We start from the raw sequence: 23,240 nt of genomic DNA, 5'->3' as shown, positions 1-23,240 counted from the left end.
GAAGTGCTCGACATACGTAGGGCATGTACTCTGGAGACCAACACAGACTCCCCAGGAAGCTGTTCACCAACTGGTGTGAGGAAAGGAGGGTGCCCAAAAGAAAGCTTAAGAAGACCCCCTAGCAGGGAGGGCAGAACAGTTGTTCTTAACATCACAGAGCAGCTGGAAGCAGCAGCAAATGACAGAGAGGACTGCCAGGGAGTGGGACTAGTTTTCGCCCTGTGCAGGATGCAATACTAATAAACAAGATCTGGAATCCAGGCACCTTGGCATCTAAACTAGAACCACACCCGCCCTGTCTCCTGCCCATGCCGCCCTCCCATGCTAGCTGAAGGCCTGGCTTCCTCCAGCACCTGCCGCAATGGGAACCAACAACTGGCACCTCCGGGCAAGAGTGTGTTACAAACAGCAATAATCCAGGTGACAGATTTTAGTGGATCCAGGGAGCCCAGAGAGCGAGGGTTTCAAAGCTAAATTCTGGGTTTGTATCAATCTGGTTTGAGCTCTCCGGGCAGTTTGCACAGACCGCACCAGTTCGAGCATTAATAAGGGCCCATCATCAGTCCAGATTTAGTACTATTTCTACCCCAGGGAGTCCACAGACCTATCCTGCAAGAACGGGGAAAGCGAGTCTGGCTACTGTCAGTATAAACACCACACACACACACACACCCTTGACATCTGTGCATCTCCAGCCGGATGGCAACCCCGCTGTCACCCCTTGCTACGGGGCTGCACGACAAGGTCCGAAAGAGAGGGACTGGCCCTTTAAAGCCAGGCTGCGTGCGAAGCCCTTCCCACACCGGGTCAGCTGATAGGGGTGCCAAGCCGGTGCAGAGCAGCCTTCTCCCCCGCACCCCGGTTTGGCAATGCACGCGCCCCGCTCAGAGCTGCTCTCCCCATTGCAGCCCCAGCGGAACTCTTAAAGGGCCAGGCGGGCTCCGGCTCTGCACCAGCAGCCGCCGCCGCGGGGCTCAGGTGCATTGTGGGACAACAAAAGTTACTTTCAGTTCGGAGTGAGGAAGGGGAAAGAGGGGGGCCCGGGGGAGCTGCGCTGCGCTGGCCCGGCCGGGTGCAAGGAGGCGGTGGGTGCCCTCCAGCCGAGGGGGCAGCGCGGGGCTCGGTCTGGGCGCGAGAAGCGGGTAGACAGTGCAGCAGGCGGGGAAGGGTCGCTGGGGGGCGTGGGAAGCGGATGCAAAAAGAGAAGTTGGTGCAGCTCGCCAGGTTGTGGCTTGGGGGCAGGAAGGGGGCGATGCCCATGCTGCCTTCAGCCCCGCTAGGCCCTGCCTTCCCCCTTGCAGTGGGAGGTGCCAACAGGTGCCCACATGCCCAAGGGGACCATACCCATTAGCGGAGTCCTCGCCCTCTGGCAGATGGATTGGCTGCGTGGCCAGGCTTTGCAAGTTACTGCAATGGAGGGTCTGGAGCCAGCAGCTCCCCATGGCCCCAGCCAGCAAGCACTGAGCCAATCTGGGCTGGGAGTCGCCTCCCCAAGGGGCTGGGACCCGCTGACTAGTGTCCTCTGCATGCCTGATGTGGGCCTAAGATGCAGCCTGGGGCTGGCCCAGGGGAGGGGTTAGGATTGGGGTCCAGGCTTTGCACAACTTGGGCGCTTTGCTAGTGAAGTGCCGTTAAACTCAACTGTTGCCACTGGAAGGTTTTTCCTTCCCTTGGCGATTTCTTGTGTTGACCTAGAAGCATTTCTACAGGGGCCTGGGGACGTTAACGTAAACTCTTCCGTGCAAGAGGCCAAAGTGAGTCTGATGGTTGGAGCTGGAAATCCTGAGAGTCCAATTTTTGGGTACTAACTCCTGGGACTTGGGAGCCCCAGGTTCAATTCCTAGTTCTGTCAAAGACTTCCTGCGTGGCAATGGGCAAGTCACTTGGCTTCTCTGTGCCTCAGTTTTCCCATCTGTATAATGGGATGAATTGCATGCCTTTACAGAAGGGGGAGGGCGGACAAACTGCATTTAAAGATGGTGAGGTGCTCACATACTGTAGTAATGGGCGCCATATAAGTATCTCGGAGAGTAACTAGAGAGCCAGGGTGGGTGAGGTCATATCTTTAATTGGACCAACTATAAGATAAGATATGGCCTCCCCCACCTTGTCTCTCTAATATCCTGGGAGCCACACAGCTACCACTACGTGTAGTTAGTAATTGGCATAATAGGACTTCACAGATGAACTCCTGAGTTTCTGAACTACACTGACTTGCTCAAGACTCAGCGCTGAGAGCAAGTGATTTGGCCTGGAGAAGGGCACCAGCGGGTGTGCGGACACAAATCTCTGATTTTTCCCAACCCTAATCCCCTTTAACCCAGTGCCAGAACTCCTCTTGGTTTCAACTGGCTCCGGATTATGCCCACAGACAGGCTCTGCAGAACAGATCCACTTTTAACTGTATTTGCAGCACATACCCTGCAATCTCCAGCTGGGCTCCTGCTTTAATAAGTTATTAGTTACACGGGGAGTTTCACTCTGGTCAAGCTCTTCGGAAGCCCGTTCCCTGGTAGGAGTGTGCATACATAGGCCTACGTCCATCTCTGTAAAAGATATTTTGTCTGTTACATAAGGAAATATTAAGGACTGGAAAGTAACAGCAGCTGTATCTGGGGAAGGCGAAAAAACCGTCACCAACCCCTCTGTGGAGGGCTCTGTAAGCAGCAGAAGCACTGCTAAGTGCCTGAAGGAACATAACGATGGAAGATATCCCACCAAGAGATCTGGACAAGGCTGCTGGTGTGGATGAGAACAGCTCAGCGACAGTGCATCTACATTTGTATCCAGGCACTCAGGATGATTCCAATCCAGATCTTGACCAAGGCCTTGCTGCACAAACTGGTTAGTTCCTTGGGGTTGGTAGGGTGGGAATTGGCTGGGAGGAATGAATCCAGAAGCTGGTAGTCACTGGGCACCATGAGTGGGAGATAAACCCAGCAGCGGAGGAAAATCCCTCACTGTGTTCTTAGGAGAGAAGAAGAGGGAGTGAAGGAAGAATTTTGTCTGGAAATCTCCATGCCACTTTATTAACCCATCCCTTTACATACTTCCTGGGCTTATAAAGCCCACCCCAGGGGGACTCTGGCCAGCAGCTGTGAACTAAACCCACTTCTAGAATTCAAATAACAGAGGAACAAATTGATAGTAAGTGGTGCCTTCGTACAAGCAGTGCACAAATAACACCCAAAGGACCCTCCGCCTCTGGGACAGCTGTTCCACAAAGGTACAAGTGAGAAGCGGCAGCAAAGTCTACCATGGTTGGAGCAGGAGTGTGGGGGTCAGGACATCTGGGTTATGTTATTAGAGGAGTGAACATAGGACTGGGAACTCGAAGCTTCTGAATTCTAATCGTAGCTCTGTGCAGCCTTGACCAAGTCACTCAGGTCAAAGGTAGCAAAAGTGGTCATGGATTTGTGAATGTCACAGTTTGTGGGTTTTTGTTTGAGACCCCTCAGGCCTGGCATTTACCGGTGCAGCCTTCATTGACTTCTAAGGGAGTGGCACTGATGGAAAACACAGGCCCCAGTATCTCAAGCTGGACACCCAAAAGCCAACAGCTACTTTTGAAGATTTGGGCCTTAAACTCCAGTCTGGTTCCTCTCTGTAAAACAGGGAGGAAGATGTGTTTATTCCCTAAGGGCTAGCTAGTAAACATGTAGTGCTTGGAAGATGGGTGCTGTGTAATCTTGGTCATTGCATTATGTTATATACTATCAGTCCCTTTTTGGGAAACATCACTAGCCCAGATTCTGTTCTTCAACAAGAAAACTCTCCCTCCCATTCTCAACCAGTGTTTAACTTTTTTTTTTCTTTTAAACAAAGCAGGTGTTTCCCTGAAGCACTCGACCACCCTGACAAACAGACAGAGAGGCAACGAGGTCTCTGCCCTCCCAGCAACCCTCGACAGTGAGTATTGCAGGTCTTCAAGATCTCAAACTCAGAGGCACAACGTCTGCTGTGAAAGGCAGTGATCCAAGACTCCGTAGTCTTGGCATTTCTTTGGTGTTCAGCAAATAACTGTGAATCCCACTAGCAAAAGGTGTGTCTTGTCCTCCTCTAGGGGCAGGGCCACATAGAAGATAATAGCTTTCTAGTGCTGCCAGTTACTCCATTAGCTCACAGAGTAGAGGACAGTGCTGTGAATCCAAAGATCATGGATTTTTTTGGGTGGTATGTTTATTTTTCCAAGTTTTCCTTTTTTAAAGACCTTAGGAAATTGCATTAAAATATGGTAAATAAACATTCAGGTTAGAAATTCAAGCTTTCAGAAGTTAGGAAGGGCCTGCTGTGTGCATGTGCATTATGACACAGTATTTAATTACGTGATCACGTGCTATTTTTAACATAGAAACCCTGCCTCATGCAGTGCTCAGGATGGCTGTTGCTAAGCAAATGAGCAGCTATTCAATATTCTGCTTTCTTCTCGCTGTTCGGTGTGTGGCCCCAGGCCTTATTTACTGCACACTATTCTAACCTGCTCTGAGTACAGAATAATAATTTCCTCATGGGCTTTTCTGCAATATTACCTGCAGTTCTGTTCACTATGGTATCGGAGTGTTTTACAAACCTTAATGAATTGGGCTTCATAACACCCCTGTGAGCTGAGGGGTTTGTTGTTACCGTATTACAGGCGGGGAACTGAAGCAGAGAGAGAATAAGATCCAATAATTGTGGGTGCCCAATCTGAAATGGCTAGGGCTGATTTTTCAGAGTCCTTAGCATTAAAGAACATTTCAGACATTCAAAGAACTGCACCCATTGACTTCAATTGCAGCTGTGAGGGTTCCGCTCTTCGGTGTGACAGACCCCAGGGGCTCAGAGTGCGCTCCCAGGAAACGAGGCGGGCATAATCAGTGGCCACCTGTGTAAAGTCTGATGTAAGTGACTTATCCAGCATCACACGGGAACTCTGTGGCAGAGGCGGTGGTAGAATCCAGTTCTCCAGGGCTGCATTCAACCGCCTGAACCATGAGACCCTGCACGCTCTTCCTGCAGTCCCCTGCCTCCTTCACTGCCCATTGCCAGCTTCTGCAACAAATGAGACAGGGGCCTTGCAGACAACAGCCTCCTCTGCACAACCCAAGTACATCCAGCCTATGCAGTGAATAAGGCCGGGGGCCTGTGGAAAAAATACCCCGGGAATCACAGCTGTTTGCTAACAGCAAAGGAACATTGAGAGCCAGGGAACTTCCACGGTCTAGAGGGAATGTGCTGTAATGGACACAAAGCCTTCTGCCTCTGTCCCGTCCAGCTTGTCCTGTCCCCTCTTCGCCCACCCCTGCAGTCCAGTCTCCTCGTCTAGCCAGTGTAGTCTTCCCCCTTGGACTCCTCGTGCCTCCCTGCCCTCTCAACACCTGCATCCATCTCTCAGGCTAGGTGGCTGCCTCACAAAATGGTTACCTCTGATATCACAATGGTCTAGGACTCCTGCTTTGGCATGGACACATGCTTTACTGTGGCTGAACACCCGTGCTGCCCCCAGTGTCTTCTGTAAAGTCAGAATGGCTGAGAACTTCCTGGGTGATAACAAACCGCGAGCCCCACGGACGATTGACCCTGCGATATTCCGAACACAGAGTCCTCCGTCACGCTTGTAGCTGCTTCCCTCGCTTCACGCTGAGTAGGCCTCACAGTGACCATCCCAGAATCCTGCGGGATAGATTTTTGTGCTATCTGCCCCTTGTTGGTGAAATCTCCCCCAGGTGGAGCTAACCCCGGTTCTGCTCTGCAACATGTCACCACTTCAACTCTTTTTTTTGAAATGAGGCAGGTACATCGCTGAAGCACTCGACCACCCTGACAAACAGACAGAGAGGCAACGAGATTTCTGCCCTCCCAGCAACCCTCGACAGTGAGTATCCCAGGGCTGCAAGATCACACACTCAGAGGTGCCGCTTCCAACGGGAAAGACGCTTGTGTGCTAGGGCCACTGTCTCTCAACCTTTTTTGATACCAGGGACCAGCTTGCTGCCTTCCTAAACTGTGTCAGGGAGATCTCGGGGACCGGCACCGGTCCAAAGACCGGTCACTGAGAAGCACCGCGCTAGGCTGTCCCCTCAGCCCTGTGTGGGAGCTTTGAGTTTTTCAGCCAGGGCAGAGGAGAGAGAAGCTTTGGCGGCTAAGATACCAGTAGATGTCCACTCTTCCTCCTTGTTCTCCTGCAAGTCACATGGGGAACTACCAGTGTTTCCACAATGGGGTATTAATCAGGGCATCCAGCAGAACACTGTCCTTGCATTTCCTTCTTACAGTGAAATTGTTCCCAGAGCATTTTTACTGTGTCCCATTTGTTTTAATTATATGTCAGCGCTCCTCGCCTGCACTAGTTAACAATTAGCAAGGTAGTTTGTTTTAAAACAACTAGCCTGGTAAGTGATGGTAGGAAAAAAGAGCCATTTCCCCATGTTTTTATAGCTCCCCAGTAGCTGTGAACGTCGTTGTAAATCTTTCAGACAAGATCGGGTCTGATATTTTATTGTATTTGTGTTGTTTGTATTTGCCTCTTATTAATGGGCCACTCCGCTAGTTAAAGATTAGGTTGAACAGATAAATTTTTAAAAACAACATGTTTATAAAACTGAAATGTCAACATAGAAATGTTTGTATGAAACTAAAAAACAAAAATCCATGATTGTTTTTGTTCAGAGGTGAACATCCCTACGGTTTCTGCACCCCAGCCATTGCAGGGTAGAGCTAGTACAGAGGGACGTGAATGCAAAACTAGCTAAAGACAATCAGTTTGGGGCAAATTGTGCAAATTGATGCCAAGCAGCAGCACTGGTGGTAAAAGGCCAGGCCTCAGTCCTGCGGACATTTAGACACGTGTGTAACTAATATGCATGAATAGTTGCAGTGACTCAGTGGGAAGTTACACATGGGGGCATTGGCATCTGCAGCACGTGGCCCTACAATGGGATCTCAGAATTATTTTTGTTGTGATGGCCGGGAGTACAGCTATTAATAAGTAAAGGGTTTTTTGTTGTTGTTGTTGTTTGTTTGTTTGTTTTGAAAGATGTGATCTTTATCCCAATAATGTTTATTATAAGATCCCCTGTTTCAGTGAGAGCAAGTTTTCTGAGCAGGATTAGTGAGGAGAAAAAAAACCCCAACTCCTAATTCATCCATTTTGGCTCAGTTGATTCTACCTCACACTCCCACCAGAGCACAGAATGTGAAGCCATAATGCAACATCCTGCTTAGGACAGCTATGATCTTGCATAGGCTGTACCACGTACTTACCTGTATCTCCAGACAGCAAATACTAAGCAGTCAGGGGAACATGTAATTCTAAGATTTTGTTTCCTTTCCAACACTAGCTTTGTCCATCCACCAGTTGGCGGCTCAGGGTGAACTCAGTCAGCTGAAAGAGTATCTCAGAAAAGGTGTGTGCATCGAACTGCAAGTCTGTCTCTCAGTCTCCTTCCCCCACTTTATCCTGGTTTTTAGGGACAATTTAAGTTTTTGATGTAGAACTTTAATGGCTGCACAGAGTCCTAAGCACGTACCTGGCTGGCTCTCCCCCATTGCTTCAAGAGGCCTCTCCTGGAGTAGTGAAGCGTGAGACACGCTATAGCACATCAATCACAAGGGAGCTGCCTTGTGAAGTTTGACTCTGAGTGAGAGGCTAGAGACATGGCAAATGGTCAGACTGTCAAAGGAGGCCACAGCGGGAGCTGCAAGGTCAGAGCCTCTCCCCAGCTCCAGCCCTCCCTTTGCGTTTATTGCACTGAATATCTGGTGTGAGAATTTAGCAGGAACAAACCCCAGGTGCCATCACAGGTTTTCCTCAAGGGAGGCTCGTTCTAACTGGAAGCCAAGCCCAGTTCACAGAACCCCGGACTCCTCTGGTTGGAGCATCAGCGGGGTAGTATTCTTCTCCCCCACTGATAACAACCCATCTTCCAAGTAGCCAGTAGATAGCCTTGCACAGAGGCAGGCTAAGGGAAGGCTGAGATTAACCCCTTCTTCCCCAGGGATCAGGTAGTGCTCCCATACTTTGTAGCACCAATTCTTCTCTAAAATTCATTTTGTATTTTCCCTTCATTATCTTCTTGCTTCTCAATTTGTTTTCCTTCCCCCATATCCCTCCTGGAGCCTTGTTGTTCTCTTCCTTCCTGGGGCCAGGCTCTGAGCCAGTGTTCCAGGCCCAAGAGAGCAATAGACAGAGTGGTACATGATCGAACTGGGAAACGCCTCTCTCTTTGGAAGCACTGAATTTTTTTAAGGACACAAATGCTTCCCGGGGAGCAGTGGGGGACAGGTGACATGTGGCCTGAGCATAGGAGTGGCAGCCAGGAACCCCTCTGACCTCTTCTCCTGCTCTGTGACCTTGAGCAAGTCACTCTGCTGGTCCGTGCCTCAGTTTCCCCATGTGCGAAATGCAGCTAATGCTACTGAACCACATCCAGGGGGTGGAGAGGAATATTCTTATGACTGCAAAGCCCTCTGGAAGGCCGAGTTCTTGTAACCACGGGAGCAAACGGTGGATGGTACATATGTACAAGGCTCTGTGTTCTTGTCTGTTCAGGGGAGAACTTGGTGAACAAGCCTGACGAGAGAGGCTTCACTCCTCTGATCTGGGCCTCTGCCTTCGGGGAGATTGAAACAGTCCGTCATCTGCTAGACCGGGTAAGAGCCCAGTGCCAGCCTGGGGGGTTGTATTGGCCGGTGGTTGGGCGAAGATACCCCTCTGGATTTCTCCCAAAATTGAGTGCCCTGCGCTGACGTCTCCTGGCCACAAAGCACAGCGTGTAGATGCTCCTGGCAACCGCTGGGCGTAGTCAGCCATGTTTTGATGGAACAAAGCAAAGTGCTTTCCCTTGCTCTCCCCCACCCGCTCTGGGTGGAAGGGGCCACCTCTGTTGTACTTAACCCTGGAAAGCTGGTAACAAAACTTGCTCCTACACTTTGAGCACCCATCTCTTCCCCCCCGCCCCCAACACCTCTTCCCGTTGCGCTAGTTATGGTATCAATCTGACAGCAAGATCATTGTAGCTGAAAAGCCTCTGCCGACCCCAGGGCAATTCAGACAGACAGACGGCCGGCCAGCCAGCCGGCCATGCCATCTCCCTCTCAGGTCTTCACAGAAGAGTGGTTTTTACTGATGGATTTATCAGCTGATTTTTTTCCAGGGGAACAAAACGGATAGAAAAACAATTTTGCCAGGTTAACGTAACCTCTGTTATCTGAGAGTTCTGCTCAGGCCATCTGTGGGCTAAGTCAGGAGCGTAAAGAGCCTTATCTTGTGACTCGCAATAGCTGTTTGTAATTAAAGATCTGCATATTGGTAATTTGAGATCCGCCTTATCACTGGGCTGCATAATCCACCAGTATTTTTACGTTTAATAAACTCCGTGCTGTATTGTCCTTGGGCTGCACCCCCATGTGATTGGGGCGTTTAGAAATTTGTCAGTTACGTTTCTGAAGCAGTGGAGGGTTTATTGTTAGCTTTTGGATAAAGCAAAATTCCTTGCTGCATGGGGTATTTAATCCAGGGGGAAACTGCCACCCCAGAAGTTGGTTGATAAATTGGAGAGGGTTCAGAGAAGAACCACAAGAATGGTTAAAGGATTAGAAAACCTGCCTGATAGTGACAGACTCCAGGAGCTCAATGTATTTATTTTAACAAAAAGAAGGTTAAGAAGTGACTTGATCACAGTCTAAGTATCAACCCCGGATACAAATACAGTAAAAGCTGTTTTATTCAGCATGTTGGGGGAATGGGCGGTGCTGATAAGTGAAAAGTCCCGGTTAACTAAGAGGGAGGGAGTTTGGGTGTGGGGCAGTGGGTTGGGGCATGGGAGGGGGTGGGAATTTGGGTGAGGGATAGGGCTTGGGGTAGGGGGTTGGGGCACAGGAGGGGTCTCAGGGTGCTGGATCCACGGGGCACTCACCTTGGGCGGCTCCCTGCAAGCGGCGACCTGTCCCGGCTGCTCCTAGGCGGAGGTGCGGCAGGCAGGTCTGCACACTGCCTCCACCCGCAGGCGCCACCCCCGCAGCTCCCATTGGCCGCAGTTCCTGGCCAATGGGAGCTGCTGAGCCAGCACTTGGGGCAGAGCCGCCTGCCACACCTCCGCCTAGCGGCAGCCGGGACACATCACTACTTGCGGGGAGCTGCCCAAGGTAAGCGCACCCCGGATCCAACACCCCAACCCCGCGCCTCCTCCTGCACTCCAAACCCCTCATGGCCGTTCCTCTGCCTAGGAGCAGCAGGGACATGTCGCTGTTTCCAGGGAGTCATGTGGAGCCAGGCAGGGAGCCTGTCGGCTCCGCACCAACCGGGACTATAAACCAGACTTTCTATGGAGATTAGAAATGCCGGTTTATAGAGCTTTCCGGTTGGTACAGGGCTGGATAACACCGCTTTTATTGTATTTCATAATGGGCTCTTTAATGGAGCAGAGAAAGGTCAAACACCATCCAGTGGCTGGAAGTAGAAGCTAGACAAATTCAGACTGGAAATCAGGCATACATTTTTGACAGGGAGGGTAATTAACCATTGGAACAACTTACTGAGGTCGTGATGGGTTCTCTGGTACGGACATGTTTTCAGTCAAGATTGGGTGTTTTTCTAAAAGATCTGCTCTCAGAATTATTTTGGAGACATTCTCTGACCCATGCTGTCCAGGAGCTCAGACTAGGTGATCATGGTGGTCCTTCGGGCCTTGGAATTTATGAATCTACGAATGACCTATACTATAGGGAGAAGGTCTCGGTAGCTGCGTGGGGCTTTTCCAATATCCAGTTTCTTTAAGTGGGATGGGAAGCCCTCGTCGTTTCTGCCCTACAGAAAAGAATCCGGCATGCTGGGAAGCAATGCCCAGACGGTTCAGTCTGATCTCAGAGTTCAGACAACACACCTGTGAATTGGAGCCGCCCAGGTGAGCGGATAAGCCTGGGCATGCGCGTGCTGGCGAAGTGGCACATCACGCAGTGGAAACCATGAGCAAACAGAGTGTTGACCATCCCAGTGCCCTTGTGTGTGACCTGCTTTCTTCTGCATTGCTGGTTTACCCCTTGTCCTGTTCCCAGGGCGCTGACCCCCATGTACTGGCAAAGGAGCGGGAGAGCGCTTTGTCGCTGGCCAGCACCGGAGGATACACTGACATCGTGATCATGCTGCTGGAAAGAGACGTAGATATCAATATATATGACTGGGTAAATGCACTGTTGCTTATTGCCAGTATCACTCTCTGTAACAGCCATCCTGGGCTTTTGCTGTTGCTAAAGGTTGGCTTTAAAAAAATATCTATATACTGCTTATGACTGAGGTTAAAGAAATTAATTTTAAAAAGAAACACCATTGCCAAGCTGGGGAGAAATTCTTTGGCCCCTATCAAGCCTGTTGGTCTGTTTTCAGTTAAGATTCCACACAGGACAGTAGTGTCTTGAATGCCCCCTGCAGGGACCAGCCAAAATCATTTGTCTGGTGGAGAGAGTTCTTTAAAGACATGAACTGCCCGTCCTGGGGAACTTAGGGAGACTTTAAAGTGGCCTCTTCAGACAGGCAATTGCTCATTCTCTGGGGAGGTTTTACAAACTACAAGCCAAAGCATTTAGAAATAAAATGACTTTTAAAGTAAACTTCTAATCCACCTAAAGCTCCAGAGAATGCAGAGCCTTGAAAAATCAAAACCAAAGCTCCAGCCAGCCCAGCGAGTCACAACCAAGAGACGTGGCCCAATGGCAGGCCTGGTATGCCTCTGAGATCTCACCCCCTCAGACAGAGCTCCCCGCTCAGCCTGAAGAGCAGCAGAATCGAGTGCTTCGTTTACACAGTTCTTCTGGTGCGACTTGCTCGGGGCGCTGGTATGGTGGGTGGGTGGTGGGAGCTGGCTGGCCAGCTGAGCCCACCCCACAGCTGCTGCCGCATGACACCCTGTGAAACTTCGTGTTCTGAAGGTATCTGAGTGTTTGGCGTCCAGGTGAAATTCGGGGCGCGCGCTCAGGGCTGCCTTCTCCTGTCTCCCTGCAGAACGGAGGCACCCCGTTGCTGTATGCTGTGCGTGGCAACCATGTGAAGTGTGTCGAGGCTTTACTAGGTAATGAGACAGACTTTCACGTGCTGGTTTTTAAGTAACTGTTCACTGTTAACTCTGCCTGGAAGTGCTAACCTGGGGCAGCTGACGTGGGGAGAGGCATGGAGTTATCTGGGTATCAGAAGGTGATGTGGATCCCTGGACAAATAGTAACACATGACAGATGGGCCAAAGCCAGAGCTCCTGAGATCCAAAGCTGCAGCAGCTTTCCATTGCTTGCTCCTTGTCCTGGGTCTCTGCATGGAATGGCCAAGATAGGCAAAGCCTGGGTGTCACTCGCCAAGTCATTCAGCCCTGGCATCTAAACTCCAAGCATATACAATGGTCCTGCTGTTTCCCCGGAGTGGTCGCCCAGCCCCATCCGGGGCAGATCAAAGCATCCAGGCCAGCCCTAGAGCCCGTTGCCCACTAGAGTTAGTTGAGTTGTCTGTGTAGAGAGGGATCAACCCCTGAGCACGTGCTCCTGTCTGCTTTCAGCTCGCGGTGCTGATCTGACAACGGAAGCGGACTCTGGCTACACCCCCATGGATCTGGCTGTGGCATTGGGACACAAGAAAGGCAAGTGTCCTGCCCTTCGGACTGTCTAGAATGGGGGGGTTGGAACCGAACCCCGCTCTGCTCCAGTGCGGTTCCTCAGTGCTGAGTGCCACCCGGGTCGTGATGGCGTTCCCTAATCTGCACGGACACAGGCTCGTCCCACTTTGCTGCTTGCTGAATTCGGCCCAGAAAATCAGATTCTCTAGAGAGGGCGTTAACGGGACACAGCTCACACCCAGCTGCTCACAGGGGCCAAGCCAGGGAGGGGTTGGGTGCTGTAAGTGGTCAGCCAAACAGAAACAAGTCTAAATTGCCAACTTCCAAGGGGATACTGGAAACCGAACCCCAGTGGTTGCTGCCATATAAGCTGGCCGCACTCCAGCCGTGCCTGTTTGAAACTTTACTGGTGTCTCTTCTCTTTGTGCCCATTAGTTCAACAGGTTATTGAGAACCACATCCTCAAGCTGTTTCAGACCAAGAAACCGGAGTGACGCTGGCTAGCGCTCCCTGGCTGAAGGAACCAGGGCTTTGCTCTCTCAGTCAGCTCTCCGGATGCTGCATGGGAACAAGGTGGCCAGACGCGCTGTCTCTTTCCAAGGGCTGACGCTCCTGCAGCAGATCTGGCCGAGCCGGCGTGGAGGGAGCTTTAGAAGCCGGGCTGGGAGGAAATCCCTGATGAGGAGCTATTTACTCTCCAGGCCGGGCGTAAAGGAGAAGCATCCCACACACAGTGAGACACTGAATTGTCCAGGTAGCTGCATTTCTGCTGCAAACAAGACTGCAAGCCGCCTCCCTCTGCCCCCTCTGTGTGTGTAGTAAATGTTGCCTAAAGCAGCCCTGCCTGAATGCGGTAGCCGCGGGGTGGGGGTTGTGCTGGGAACTGGGGCTTGCCCAGCGAAATGCTCTCGGGGATGCTGCCTGTTCCTCAGATGGGGCGAGGATGAACCATGCCGCCTTCGAAAGGGAGGCCACAAAGTCTGCCCTGCTGGAGCAGCCCTCTTCCCCTGGCCCACGCCCCAGCCAGTGACCATGCTTCTTGCAGTGACTTAGGGAGAGTTCAGGTCAGGGCACAGCATGCTGATCACACTGCATCCAGCTCTGGTGGAAGCAGGTTGTGGGGGAGACTGCTCAACAATTCCCTACCTCCCTGGGCGAAACTCTGTTAGCTGCTCTAACCAGAGCCCCCCTCCCCTCCCACCTTGCTGTTCATACCAGCCTTGTAGGGCTCGAAAACAACTCCCTGCTGCACTTACCATCACGCCCAGCGTGGACAGAACAGGCAGCAGCCCTGGGAGTCCTGTCCCACTAGCAGCCCCGGTGGGCTAGGGACTTCCCTCTCCCACGGTGCTTGGGGAGAAATACAGCCACACCCAGCAACTGTTCTTCACGCAGGTTCCTCCCTGGCAGCTGTTGTATCTTTGGAGGAGAGAAACATGCTGCTTGTATCTTCAGACCTTGCAGCATCAGCTGGGAGGCAGCTAATTAGTTACAAGTGGGGCTGCAAATCCCCTTAAAGGGCCAGTCCCCCCCCCCCCATGACACTGATTGAGGTTTATGCCCTTGACATGTTAGTAGATGGTTAGATCACACACACACCCCCAGCCCTCGCCAAGGCTGCATGTGTGTCAAATCTCACCTCTTTGAAGGGCCAGTTATCCGCTCTAGTTCAACTGTGATTAAAACAAGGCGTCCCTGTGTGATCCCAGGGAAGCCCTGAGCCGCTGTTCTGTCCTGGCCTGCATGGCAGCCCCGGTGAGCAAGCCACCATCTCTCCTTCCGGCAGCTGCTGCGTCGGACCGCTGGGACCAGTGCACGCGCTGCTGGACCGTTGGCCACCCCATGCACGTTGCAGGAAGCGTTAGCCGCGGTTTCGGCCTGCCCCCTCCAGCGACCAAGCTGCATCTTCGCAGCGTTGTTCAGAGCTTCCCCAGGGAGCAGACTTCCTTCCCCCCGCAGCTTCTTCCCGGACACGATCAACACATGCTCCCAGCCCCCCACACTGAGGGTCCTTTCCTGTTCATCACCTACAACCCCCCCACCTGTCCCTGCCACCACCACCCCCCAGTTCCACCCCTTTCTGCATTCCTGTTTTAGCTTCCCCCATCAAACACCATCCTCTTGACTCTTCCCCACTAGCTGTCTCCCTTTTTCCATTCGTCCCTTTCAGTGCTGGGGTCAGAGGTACCTCCCTCTTTAGTTCTCAGTGCAGGCCCTCTAGGGCTCCCTCTGCAGACAGCTCCATGCCGCCTCCATCCGTCCAGTTGGCTCATCTCTGCGCACAGCTCTGTCTGCTCATCGACAGCATCCGGCCACCAGCGTTGAAGTCCACATGGTCCAAGCTGAGCTCCCGCATTTTCTCCTTCAGTGTCCATTGCTGCGAGGAAACCTCCCCCAGCCCATCTGCCTTCTCCCAGGCCCAGAACCAGGGCACCATCTGCACCAGCCCCTGCATCACATAAGTGGCATGAGACCGTTGAAGGTGCTGTAGACGCGTCAATAGGTAGCCATGGCCTGGTCCATGCTTGTGTGCAATGCCACCCTCTGCCAGCTGCAGTCGAAGCCAGGACTTCAGTTAGAAGAAAAACCACCTGACTTATATGCAAAGCCATTAGCTTTGAACCCAAAGAAACCTAACTTGTATTAGACAGGAAAGCTTCTTGCACATAACTAGCACGCTGCCTCACTTAACCAAGGGACTACAGTGTTGAATAACGGCAAAACCAAACGAACCAGAACCCGGCTAATCTACCTGGTTGTGGTGGCTTGTTTATCGCTTTTCCTGCGAGTGCTGAAGTTACACGATGAGGCTTTGGGGAGAGCAGCTTTAGAGAAATGGGATTGTCGTCGTGTTTAAAAACAAAAAACAGAAACGACCCATTTCAGAGAGAGAACCGGAGAGTGTCCTAAGTGGGAATGGGTTGGCTTAGGGTGATTGGTATAAATGGGTTTCGATTAGAAACGAGCTCTAAGGGAATCTGGCCTCTGTGATGGGGGCTGGGCTCAGTACCAGAATCAGGACCCTCCCCCCCGCCCAAAAGAAAAAAAAAACCCAACGGGGGAATCTTCTGCTACTTACACTCATTGTTGCTCGGGCCCTTTACCAAACAGCACAGAGGCTGCATGCAGATGAGCTGGGGTACTGCAGGCATTCAGCAGATCGTGCATTGCCCCAATGCTGACACAGGACGCTCTGGGGCAGGCAGCCTTGATCGTTGGGCTCAGTGGCATTGTTTCCCCCATATGCCATTCCCCACGAGTAAAAGGCCTGGAGAGAGTTGAATGGTGGCTGATTGTGTTTTTATGGAGGTACTCATGATATTTTGGACAACTGGGCACAGGCCCTCTGGTAAATTTACTGCTAGTCTTATCTCGCCCCCTGCAGAGACGAGGGCAGCTAGCCCCATTCTCCATCACAGCTGAGTGTTAGAGGCTTGAGGCGAGCCATGACAGGTGCCATTAGTCCTACCATGTAGGAAGCAGCCCCGTGATATTTCTTAGTTCTCTTTCCTATAGGAGCAGGATTATCCCCACTCTCTCTGAAAGCCCTTGAGTACATGATCCCAGCTGTCCCCTGGCACCTGCCACCCTCCCCACCTGGGCCGAAGGCTGATCAGTTTGCTGGAGCAGCTGAGCCCTCACCCTACCGGGAAAGAGCAGAGTGGAATTCTCACGCCTGACGAGGGTCTGAAACTCACCAGGCTGCATGGGCTGCACCCTGAGAGCAGGAACCCTGAGGAAGCAGGTGTTCCTGGGGGAACATCCACTTCCCAGCTCTTCAACACCACTTCCTGAGCAAAGCCTGGAGCTGCCACCTCTGTGACCCCACTGGACGGGCAGAGTGGGCCCGAGCTGGGGGGAAGGAGGCAGTTTCCAAATTCAGTATGTGATTAGTTTAATCTCTACAGAACAGAACCACTCACTTGCCCCAAATCCAGTGTGGTCCGGGAGGCGGGAAGCATTTATTCAGCCATTAAACATGAGCTTCATCACGTGATAAGCCACTAGATTACAGCATGTGGATTGTCATGCACTGGTCTGCACTATTCTGGCAGCCCATGAGCACCACGATGTGCGCCCAAGGGCTTTAGATCCCGCTGAGAGGCCGCAGCTGGGTGGGGAGGGGGCAGAATCTCAGCCTTGTTCTGTTAATGCCCAGCGCTGTTTTCTGTCTGAGCGTTCCCTGGTTTACTTCCAAGTGGCTACATTTCAATTGCAGAACAAGTCTGGCATCTCTCCTCCCTCATAAGAGGCGCTGTCTGCCAAGGCAAATATGCCACCTCGTGCCAGTTCATGCCACTGGGCCCTATTGGACGGGGTGGGAAGGCAGAGTGCCGGTTGATCAAACACCAGGGGAACAAATCCATTCGGGGTGATGGGCTGCAGTTCTGCCATTCCTGTCCCAAGTTAGAGCTTTTCCCCGAGGACGCTGAGGTGGTACACTATGATTCTCCCAAAGAAATCCGTGCTGTTCTCAAAGGTGATTTTCAATTTATCCAGCATTGTTTCTTCTGTCCTGAAGCTGTGGATGGAGCAGTAAAGGAAGAAACAAGGGCAATGGGGTACATCACACACACACAACTTCCAGTACAGCAAGAGAGTCACTCACCCAGCACAACCCAAACAATGCAGGTAGGGAGCTAGGGCAGGTGCTATATTCTCACCAAAACTGAGGTTCACTTCACATCCCCCAGCTTCCCTGCTACCCTCCCGCACACTGCACAGAGTGCAAGGATTCCATCCAGCAACTGCTCCAACAGATTTAAGGCCACCTGCCTCTCGCCAGGCCCATGTTAGACAGACCCTGCCCTATTGACGTTGTGCAGCATTGAAATAACTCCCGCAGGGCTGCGGTGGATTCTCCAAGTCTTGTGGCCTGTGCCACACAGGAAGTCAGACCAAGTGATGAGAGTGGTGCTTTATTCTATGGAAGAGCCATTCTAACCTAGCCCCCAGGGGTTCCCAGGGATCAGGATTCACATTGCCCTAGCCAGGGACGCTAACGATCCGACTAACAGACCAAATCTGGTGACGAATCCTGGTCACATGCCACCTGTGACACGTGGTGCATACGCTTAGAAGACCTAGCCCCCAGTGAGAATGAAAGGATATCTGCAGGGCATTGATGTCTTCAGGGTAGAAGTCTGATATCTTCACAAGTTCTTCACCTTTTCTGCCACCTAAGAAGCAAGAGGAGAGGATGGAAATGTCTGTGCTGGTTGCAGAGTTAGATTAGCATGATCACTGGATCTACGCTGGGAACTGGATGTCCAAGTGTCTTTGGTGCTTCTGAAAAATCCCACCCCTATAGCTTTAGTTCAGGACTGGGGGTCAGGCCAAGAACTGGGTTTCAGTCCTCGTTCTGCCACTTAATCTCTCCAGTGCTATCTGTCCAGGTACCCGTATAGCCCTCATTACTCTTGCCTAGACAAGTTGCTTCTGTTTTCCTGGTTATAAAATGCGACCAGCCTAGGCCCTGTGAATTCAAAAATTGGACCAAAGTTCTCCCACACACCAGCACTGGGGAAAGACATTCCACACAGAGATGTACGCTGAATTAAATACAGTCGATACTGTAACATCTAGTTCAATGCAATCCTCTGCATCTGGATATACTGCCAGGAACTGAGCTGCAGAAGTGAACACGCCGTGCTGTGGATTTGCGATCCAGTGTGTCGCAGACTCTTTGGGAAGGTGCTTTCACAACTGAAAATAATTACAGTGCATCGGCCACAGATCTTTCTCTGGATTAGTTGTTGTTCAGTTCATCTGGCATGACCGCAGCATCAGTAGAACATTGTCTGAGCCCCAGTCTGCCTCTATCCCGTAATTAGAGCCCTTCCAATTCCTGAAAGATGAGTGACCCTGCAATCGACATGATGAATGGCACAGAATGCCACACGTTGTTCCCCAGCGGGGGAGGCTCTTTACCTTCCAGTGTACACAGCTGGCTCGCAAATCCACCCTGGAACTGAATCTGGAGTTGGGACACCTTGACAGTCTGTGGAAATTCCAGCATCACCCACTGGGAGGAGCCCTGGAGCCAGGAATGAAATGGGAGCACAGGTTACAGTCAGCTTCCATAGGGGCCACCCCGTTACACCCAGCGCGGGCGGATTCCGCAGGGAGCCCTGTAAGGCCCATAAAGGTGGGAGTGAGCACCGGTTAAAGTGCCCCCCGCCATGGTTAGCCCCCGGGGCAGAGCTAGGGCACAGCAGAGCACAGTACAGCATGTACCCAGCGCAGTGGAGTGCTTAACACAGCAATGCCACAGCGGCAAGGCCCAGGGAGGCAAGCCTGGCAGCCATTCCGTGCTCAGCAATAGCCCCCACGTAAGCTGGGCCGGTAGAACTCCCTTCCCTGATTCTCAGACGGGACGTCTGCTCCAGCGGGGGGACGTGCCGTCACTCCATTTCCCATGGTTGCCCCGACAGAGCAAGCACAGGGGGTCATCCGTGCAGCTCACCTGGTCCGAGTTCCAGCAGGTCTCCTCGCTCGCGTCGAACATGTGCTTCTTCCCGAACTGCTTGGCGTCCCGGTTGAGCACGGAGCTCACTCTGCAGGGACAGAAACCAGACTCGCGAGGGGTGATGCTAGGGGCCGGGGCTCTGATGCCCAGTACAGAGAGCGCCCCACTCCCACGGTGAGCCCTGGTATCCGCAGACACAAGGCCAGGCTTCTCAGGAGACCGTCTATAACAACGGGCTCTGCACCAACGAGACCAGGCAGAACAAACCCCTCTGGGATGGAGCCAGGTGTTTGGGAAAGGTGCCAACTACGCAGCCCCAGAGCCTGAATCCCACAGAGCAGGTGCAACGCTGACAGCAGAACAAGCTGCCCCGGACCCCCGTCCCCCACAACACGGACCCTTCAGAGCCCCTCCGAGGGCGGGAAGGGGAGTTCAGGAGCCACCCATCTCTGCCGACCCCGATAACAAGCGGCTTCGGGAGCATTCGCTGAGCAGGAACGAGGCTGAGAGCCATCAAGCTTGGTTCACTCAGAGCAGCAGAGAGCCACCAGGTGGTAACAACAAGAGCCTCTCCAAGTCCTTTAGCTCCTCTGGGCTTCAGATCTGCGTGTGGAGAGCGTAGCCAGCTGCTGGCATTAACAAATAAGCCATAATCCGTGAGTGGTCTGACCCAGGGCTGACAGGTACACCAGGGGAAACCAGCCCCCGAGAGTTCACTTTCTCAGAGGCTGGCGGGATTTACCTTCCCGCGCCCCACCCCACTCTGACTCGTCCACCAAGGACAAGCTCACTACAGCATGGAAAAATTCAGGGCAGCGGGTTCTTCGGGCGGCAGAGAGGAAAACTCACCTGCTCACAGTCTCACTGCAGATCAAGGGTGCCGTGGGCATGGCGCTGCTGGAAGTATTGCTCCTCTCCAGCGCACGCCACTGATGAGGTTCGGTGCCAAAGCACCTAGGTGCAGCCTGCGATGGAGGGGCGCCTGGTAATGGGGCCGCAGCAGAGTTGCGGAGTTCAGAGGGGCAAGAGAATCCGTTCTCTGCCCTGCTCTGTTTGCTGCTCCGTTAACGTCACAGAACCCGGGTCCTGAAATGAAGGAACACTCCCCAGAAGCAGCTGCAGAGTCTCCAGGAGACAGGTAGCACTATGCACACAGTAGCCTTAGCCAGCCAGCCGTGCCTTGGCTGGGGGGTCGGGAATGATGTGCGGTACCGTGCGGGTCACTGCAGAGGCTGCCCCACCCTGGGTCAGTACCACGACCCCAGTCCTGCACAGGGCAGAAGCTGAAGTCAGTGGGGCTGCAAGCAGGTACAGGAGCCCACCTGCAGAGATTGGGGCCCACGTGAAGCACTTGCCTAGATCCTATTTTGATCCAACCCACCATCTGCAACCCCCAAACAGAAACAAGATTAAAACATCACCCAAACAAAACAGTTAATCACGGACTGCGTGCAAACAAGAGGAGGCAGCACGAAAACAAACAGAGGCTGAAAACCCGGCACCTCTCGGGCAAAGAAATCACCCCGAGAACGTTAACACTCCATGCACAAAACACCGCCCAGCTATTTCCGCCAAGCAGAGAACTGGAGGATTTCCATCCAGGTGTTCATTTAACTCAATGAACTCAATAAAATGCTGGAACGATCTTTTCCATACCTACCTCCCCCCACCCCCACGCTCTCTCTTAGTTGGCACCTCTGGGCACCAATGTAATGTACCCTAATAATCCCCCCCCCCCCCCAAAAAAATCCACTTTCAGGCTCAGACCAAAACTGGAAAATACCAGCTCCTAGCGCAGTCATGCTGAGAGCGTCCCCAGGGGTTTAGCATCACGGACTTGGGTTTTATCCACCGCAGCCTCTGAGCCCTTCTGCGTAAAATCAATAACAAGCCTAAGGGGGAGGGTGGGGGGAGTCTATCCCAGGAAGCAAGGATGCTGAAAAAGATCTGAGGGTCATGGTGAATAATCAGCTGAACACGGATTCCTGCCCTGCCACTGTGGGTATAAGAGCGAATGCGATCCTGGGATACACAAACAGGGGACTCTGGAGTAGGAGGAGAGAGGATATTTTTGTCTCTGTATTTGGTGCTGGTGCAACCACGGCTGGAATCCTGTGTCCCGTTCCGGTGCCCACAAATTCAGGAAGGATGGTGACACATTGGAGAGGGCTCAGAGAAGAGTCACAAGAGAGATTAAAGGGTTAGAAAACCTGCCTTAGAGCGCTAGACTCCACTGGAGCTCAGTCTATTTAGCTTAACAGAGAAGGTGAAGGGGGGTGTTGGTCCCAGTGTGTCATTATTTACCTGAGGAACAAACATTTAATAACGGGCTCTTCAGTCTAGCAGGGAAAGATCTAACACAGGAAAAAACGGCTGGAAGTTGAAGCAAGATATGTCTCCACTACAGACCTTACAGCTCCATCGCTGTGAGATCTCCCATGTAGCCGCTCCCTGGCGGTGGGAGAGGGCTCTATTTACATTAAACCACCCCAATGAGCGGCCCCGGCTACATCCACAGGAGAGCGTCTCCCGCCTACATTGCGCTGTCCACTCGAAACGTACGTCCCTCGGGGGTGTTTATTCACACCCCGATTGACAAAAGTGATAGTGTAGACATAGCCGCAGGCGGCTAAGGGGGCGGGCAGTAAATTAACCAGTGGAATTTACCAAGGGCGGGGGGCTGCATTCTCCATCACAGCCAATGCTTAAATCGCACTGGATGTTTTCCTAAAAGATCAGCTCGGGGTAGGGTGACCAGATGTCCCGATTTTACAGGGACAGTCCCGATTTTAGAGTCTTTTTCTTATATAGGCTTCTATTACCCCCCACCCCCTGTCCCGATTTTTCACATTTGCTGTCTCCTCAGCCTAGCTCTGGGGGAAAGGCTAGGGCCCCAGGAGGAGCTGACCCCAGTGGTCTCTGGCCTCAGACGCTGTGCGCCCCCGTCCCAGCTCAGCGCTCAGGGGGTCACCAAAGCCCCCCGCCCAGCTCCGAGGCAGAACCCGGGATTAGGGAAGGAAGCGCCCCCTGGCCTCCCGCGGACCTACCCCGGCTCCCGAGCGCGCTGCAGGCTGCGCCCTCGCCGTGCGCCCCGGGGAGATGGGCCGGCTACCGGAGGGAGGCGCACGCCGGCCGGGGCGGGGCTGCTCAGGAAGCCCTGAACTGCTTCCTGGGGCTGCCGGGGACTCTTAAAGAGACACAGCCCCGTGGGGAGCGCTGCGCCGGTTCGGGCCCCTCTGTCCCCGCCTCCGGATGGGGGGCTCCAACCCTGCCTTCCCGCTGGGAGGGGCGGACGGTGACTCCGCCACGGTCACGCAGCTAGTTTGGAGCACACAGGACTCCAAGCCCCCTCCGGGCCGTCCCAGTGCCCACTCCCCTGTCAAAGCTAGCAAAGGAACCCAGGCGTCCTGGCTCTCAGTCCTCCTACCCCTGCCAAAAGGGCCACGCTGTCAGAGGTGGGACGAGAACCCGAGACTCCCGGGTCACCGCCCCCGCTTTAGGCATTAGACCACTCACAGCTCACCTAGTACCAGTCTGTCCCTAGCACAGCCGGAGCAAGCCGGGACCCAGCTGACTTTGTAACGAAAGAGGTGCTGGGCCACGGAATTTTTTTGCTTTCATAACATGCAACAAACCCAGAGGTGCCGGGGGGCCCCGAACCGCCAAGCCCAAAGGTGCCGGGGCTCAGCCCTGGCAGGCCCTGGCACAAACTAAGCCCTGCAGGGGACCCTCAATGTCATACGCGAATCCTCCAGGACCATTTCATTGCCTCCAGGACGCCACTGTGAGAAAGCTATTAAAGGGCGTGGGGGGGGGGGGGGGGGGGCTTGGTGCCAGGACTCCTGGGTTCTGTGCCTGCCTTTGGGATGGAGTGTGGACTAGTGCTTAGAGCAGCAAAGGATGGTCTTCCGCAGTCCCGACTTCCCACTCCTGGCTTGAACCAGCCTGTGTCCCTGACTTAAATGGGGATAATGCTGCTACCCCGGCACGCAGAAGAAGGTGACAAGACGCTGCCAAATAGAGCCACGCCTGGAAAGCTTACAGAACTGGACCAGGGCCAGAGCAGACTGGATGCAACAGGAGGACGCGAGTGTCGTGAGAAAGCGCCCTCAGCAGTCTCTGGGTAAAGGCTGCAAACGTTGCCCTGGAAGTGTTTCACCATCAGCCCCAAGCTGCGCAACTCCCTGCCCACCAGA

At 53.0% G+C, this 23,240-nt stretch overlaps 2 protein-coding genes across 15 annotated transcripts; one reads left to right on the top strand and one right to left on the bottom strand.

The window, feature by feature from the left end:
- Positions 1-817: 817 nt before the first annotated feature.
- Positions 818-15,858, top strand: RFXANK (regulatory factor X associated ankyrin containing protein). 10 transcript variants are annotated; one of them, XM_077842173.1, is made up of 11 exons: positions 818-978; positions 1,710-1,754; positions 2,577-2,844; positions 3,826-3,909; positions 5,774-5,854; positions 7,320-7,385; positions 8,531-8,631; positions 11,035-11,160; positions 11,978-12,044; positions 12,519-12,599; positions 13,011-13,722. In XM_077842173.1, the coding sequence occupies exons 3-11, from the start codon at positions 2,703-2,705 to the stop codon at positions 13,067-13,069; spliced, it is 807 nt and encodes a 268-aa protein (XP_077698299.1). In that variant the 5' UTR covers positions 818-978; positions 1,710-1,754; positions 2,577-2,702; the 3' UTR covers positions 13,070-13,722. The 10 variants fall into 10 exon arrangements, 8 of the variants coding, with proteins under 8 accessions (XP_077698299.1, XP_077698294.1, XP_077698296.1 ...); XM_077842168.1 differs by having other exon boundaries at positions 1,710-1,801; XM_077842170.1 differs by having other exon boundaries at positions 1,696-1,801.
- A 650-nt stretch (positions 15,859-16,508) lies between these two features.
- NR2C2AP (nuclear receptor 2C2 associated protein) lies at positions 16,509-22,194 on the bottom strand. 5 transcript variants are annotated; one of them, XM_077842239.1, is made up of 6 exons: positions 22,092-22,194; positions 19,894-20,130; positions 19,042-19,132; positions 18,507-18,612; positions 17,688-17,755; positions 16,509-17,099 (listed from the first exon to the last, which is right to left on the bottom strand). In XM_077842239.1, the coding sequence occupies exons 2-6, from the start codon at positions 19,932-19,934 to the stop codon at positions 16,983-16,985; spliced, it is 423 nt and encodes a 140-aa protein (XP_077698365.1). In that variant the 5' UTR covers positions 19,935-20,130; positions 22,092-22,194; the 3' UTR covers positions 16,509-16,982. The 5 variants fall into 5 exon arrangements, with proteins under 5 accessions (XP_077698365.1, XP_077698362.1, XP_077698363.1 ...); XM_077842236.1 differs by having other exon boundaries at positions 19,894-20,311; positions 22,092-22,178; XM_077842237.1 differs by having other exon boundaries at positions 19,894-20,366; positions 22,092-22,150.
- Between the last annotated feature and the right edge of the window lie 1,046 nt (positions 22,195-23,240).

The sequence above is a fragment of the Eretmochelys imbricata genome, chromosome 25 (assembly GCF_965152235.1).
Source record: "Eretmochelys imbricata isolate rEreImb1 chromosome 25, rEreImb1.hap1, whole genome shotgun sequence".
Lineage (NCBI taxonomy): Eukaryota > Metazoa > Chordata > Testudines > Cheloniidae > Eretmochelys > Eretmochelys imbricata.
This window is presented reverse-complemented; position numbering and strand designations above follow the sequence as displayed.

What these genes read in the sequence shown, in the direction of transcription:
- RFXANK (XM_077842171.1), top strand. Translation starts at nt 2,703, where the DNA reads ATGGAAGATATCCCACCAAGAGATCTGGACAAGGCTGCTGGTGTGGAT. An exon ending in GAAAGAGTATCTCAGAAAAG is followed by an intron (nt 7,386 to 8,530) that starts GTGTGTGCATCG and finishes TTGTCTGTTCAG; the next exon opens with GGGAGAACTTGGTGAACAAG. An exon ending in GGCATTGGGACACAAGAAAG is followed by an intron (nt 12,600 to 13,010) that starts GCAAGTGTCCTG and finishes TGTGCCCATTAG; the next exon opens with TTCAACAGGTTATTGAGAAC.
- NR2C2AP (XM_077842239.1), bottom strand. Translation starts at nt 19,934, where the DNA reads ATGCCCACGGCACCCTTGATCTGCAGTGAGACTGTGAGCAG. An exon ending in TGCAGTGAGACTGTGAGCAG is followed by an intron (nt 19,133 to 19,893) that starts GTGAGTTTTCCT and finishes CTGTCCCTGCAG; the next exon opens with AGTGAGCTCCGTGCTCAACC. An exon ending in CCAGCTGTGTACACTGGAAG is followed by an intron (nt 17,756 to 18,506) that starts GTAAAGAGCCTC and finishes CTTGCTTCTTAG; the next exon opens with GTGGCAGAAAAGGTGAAGAA.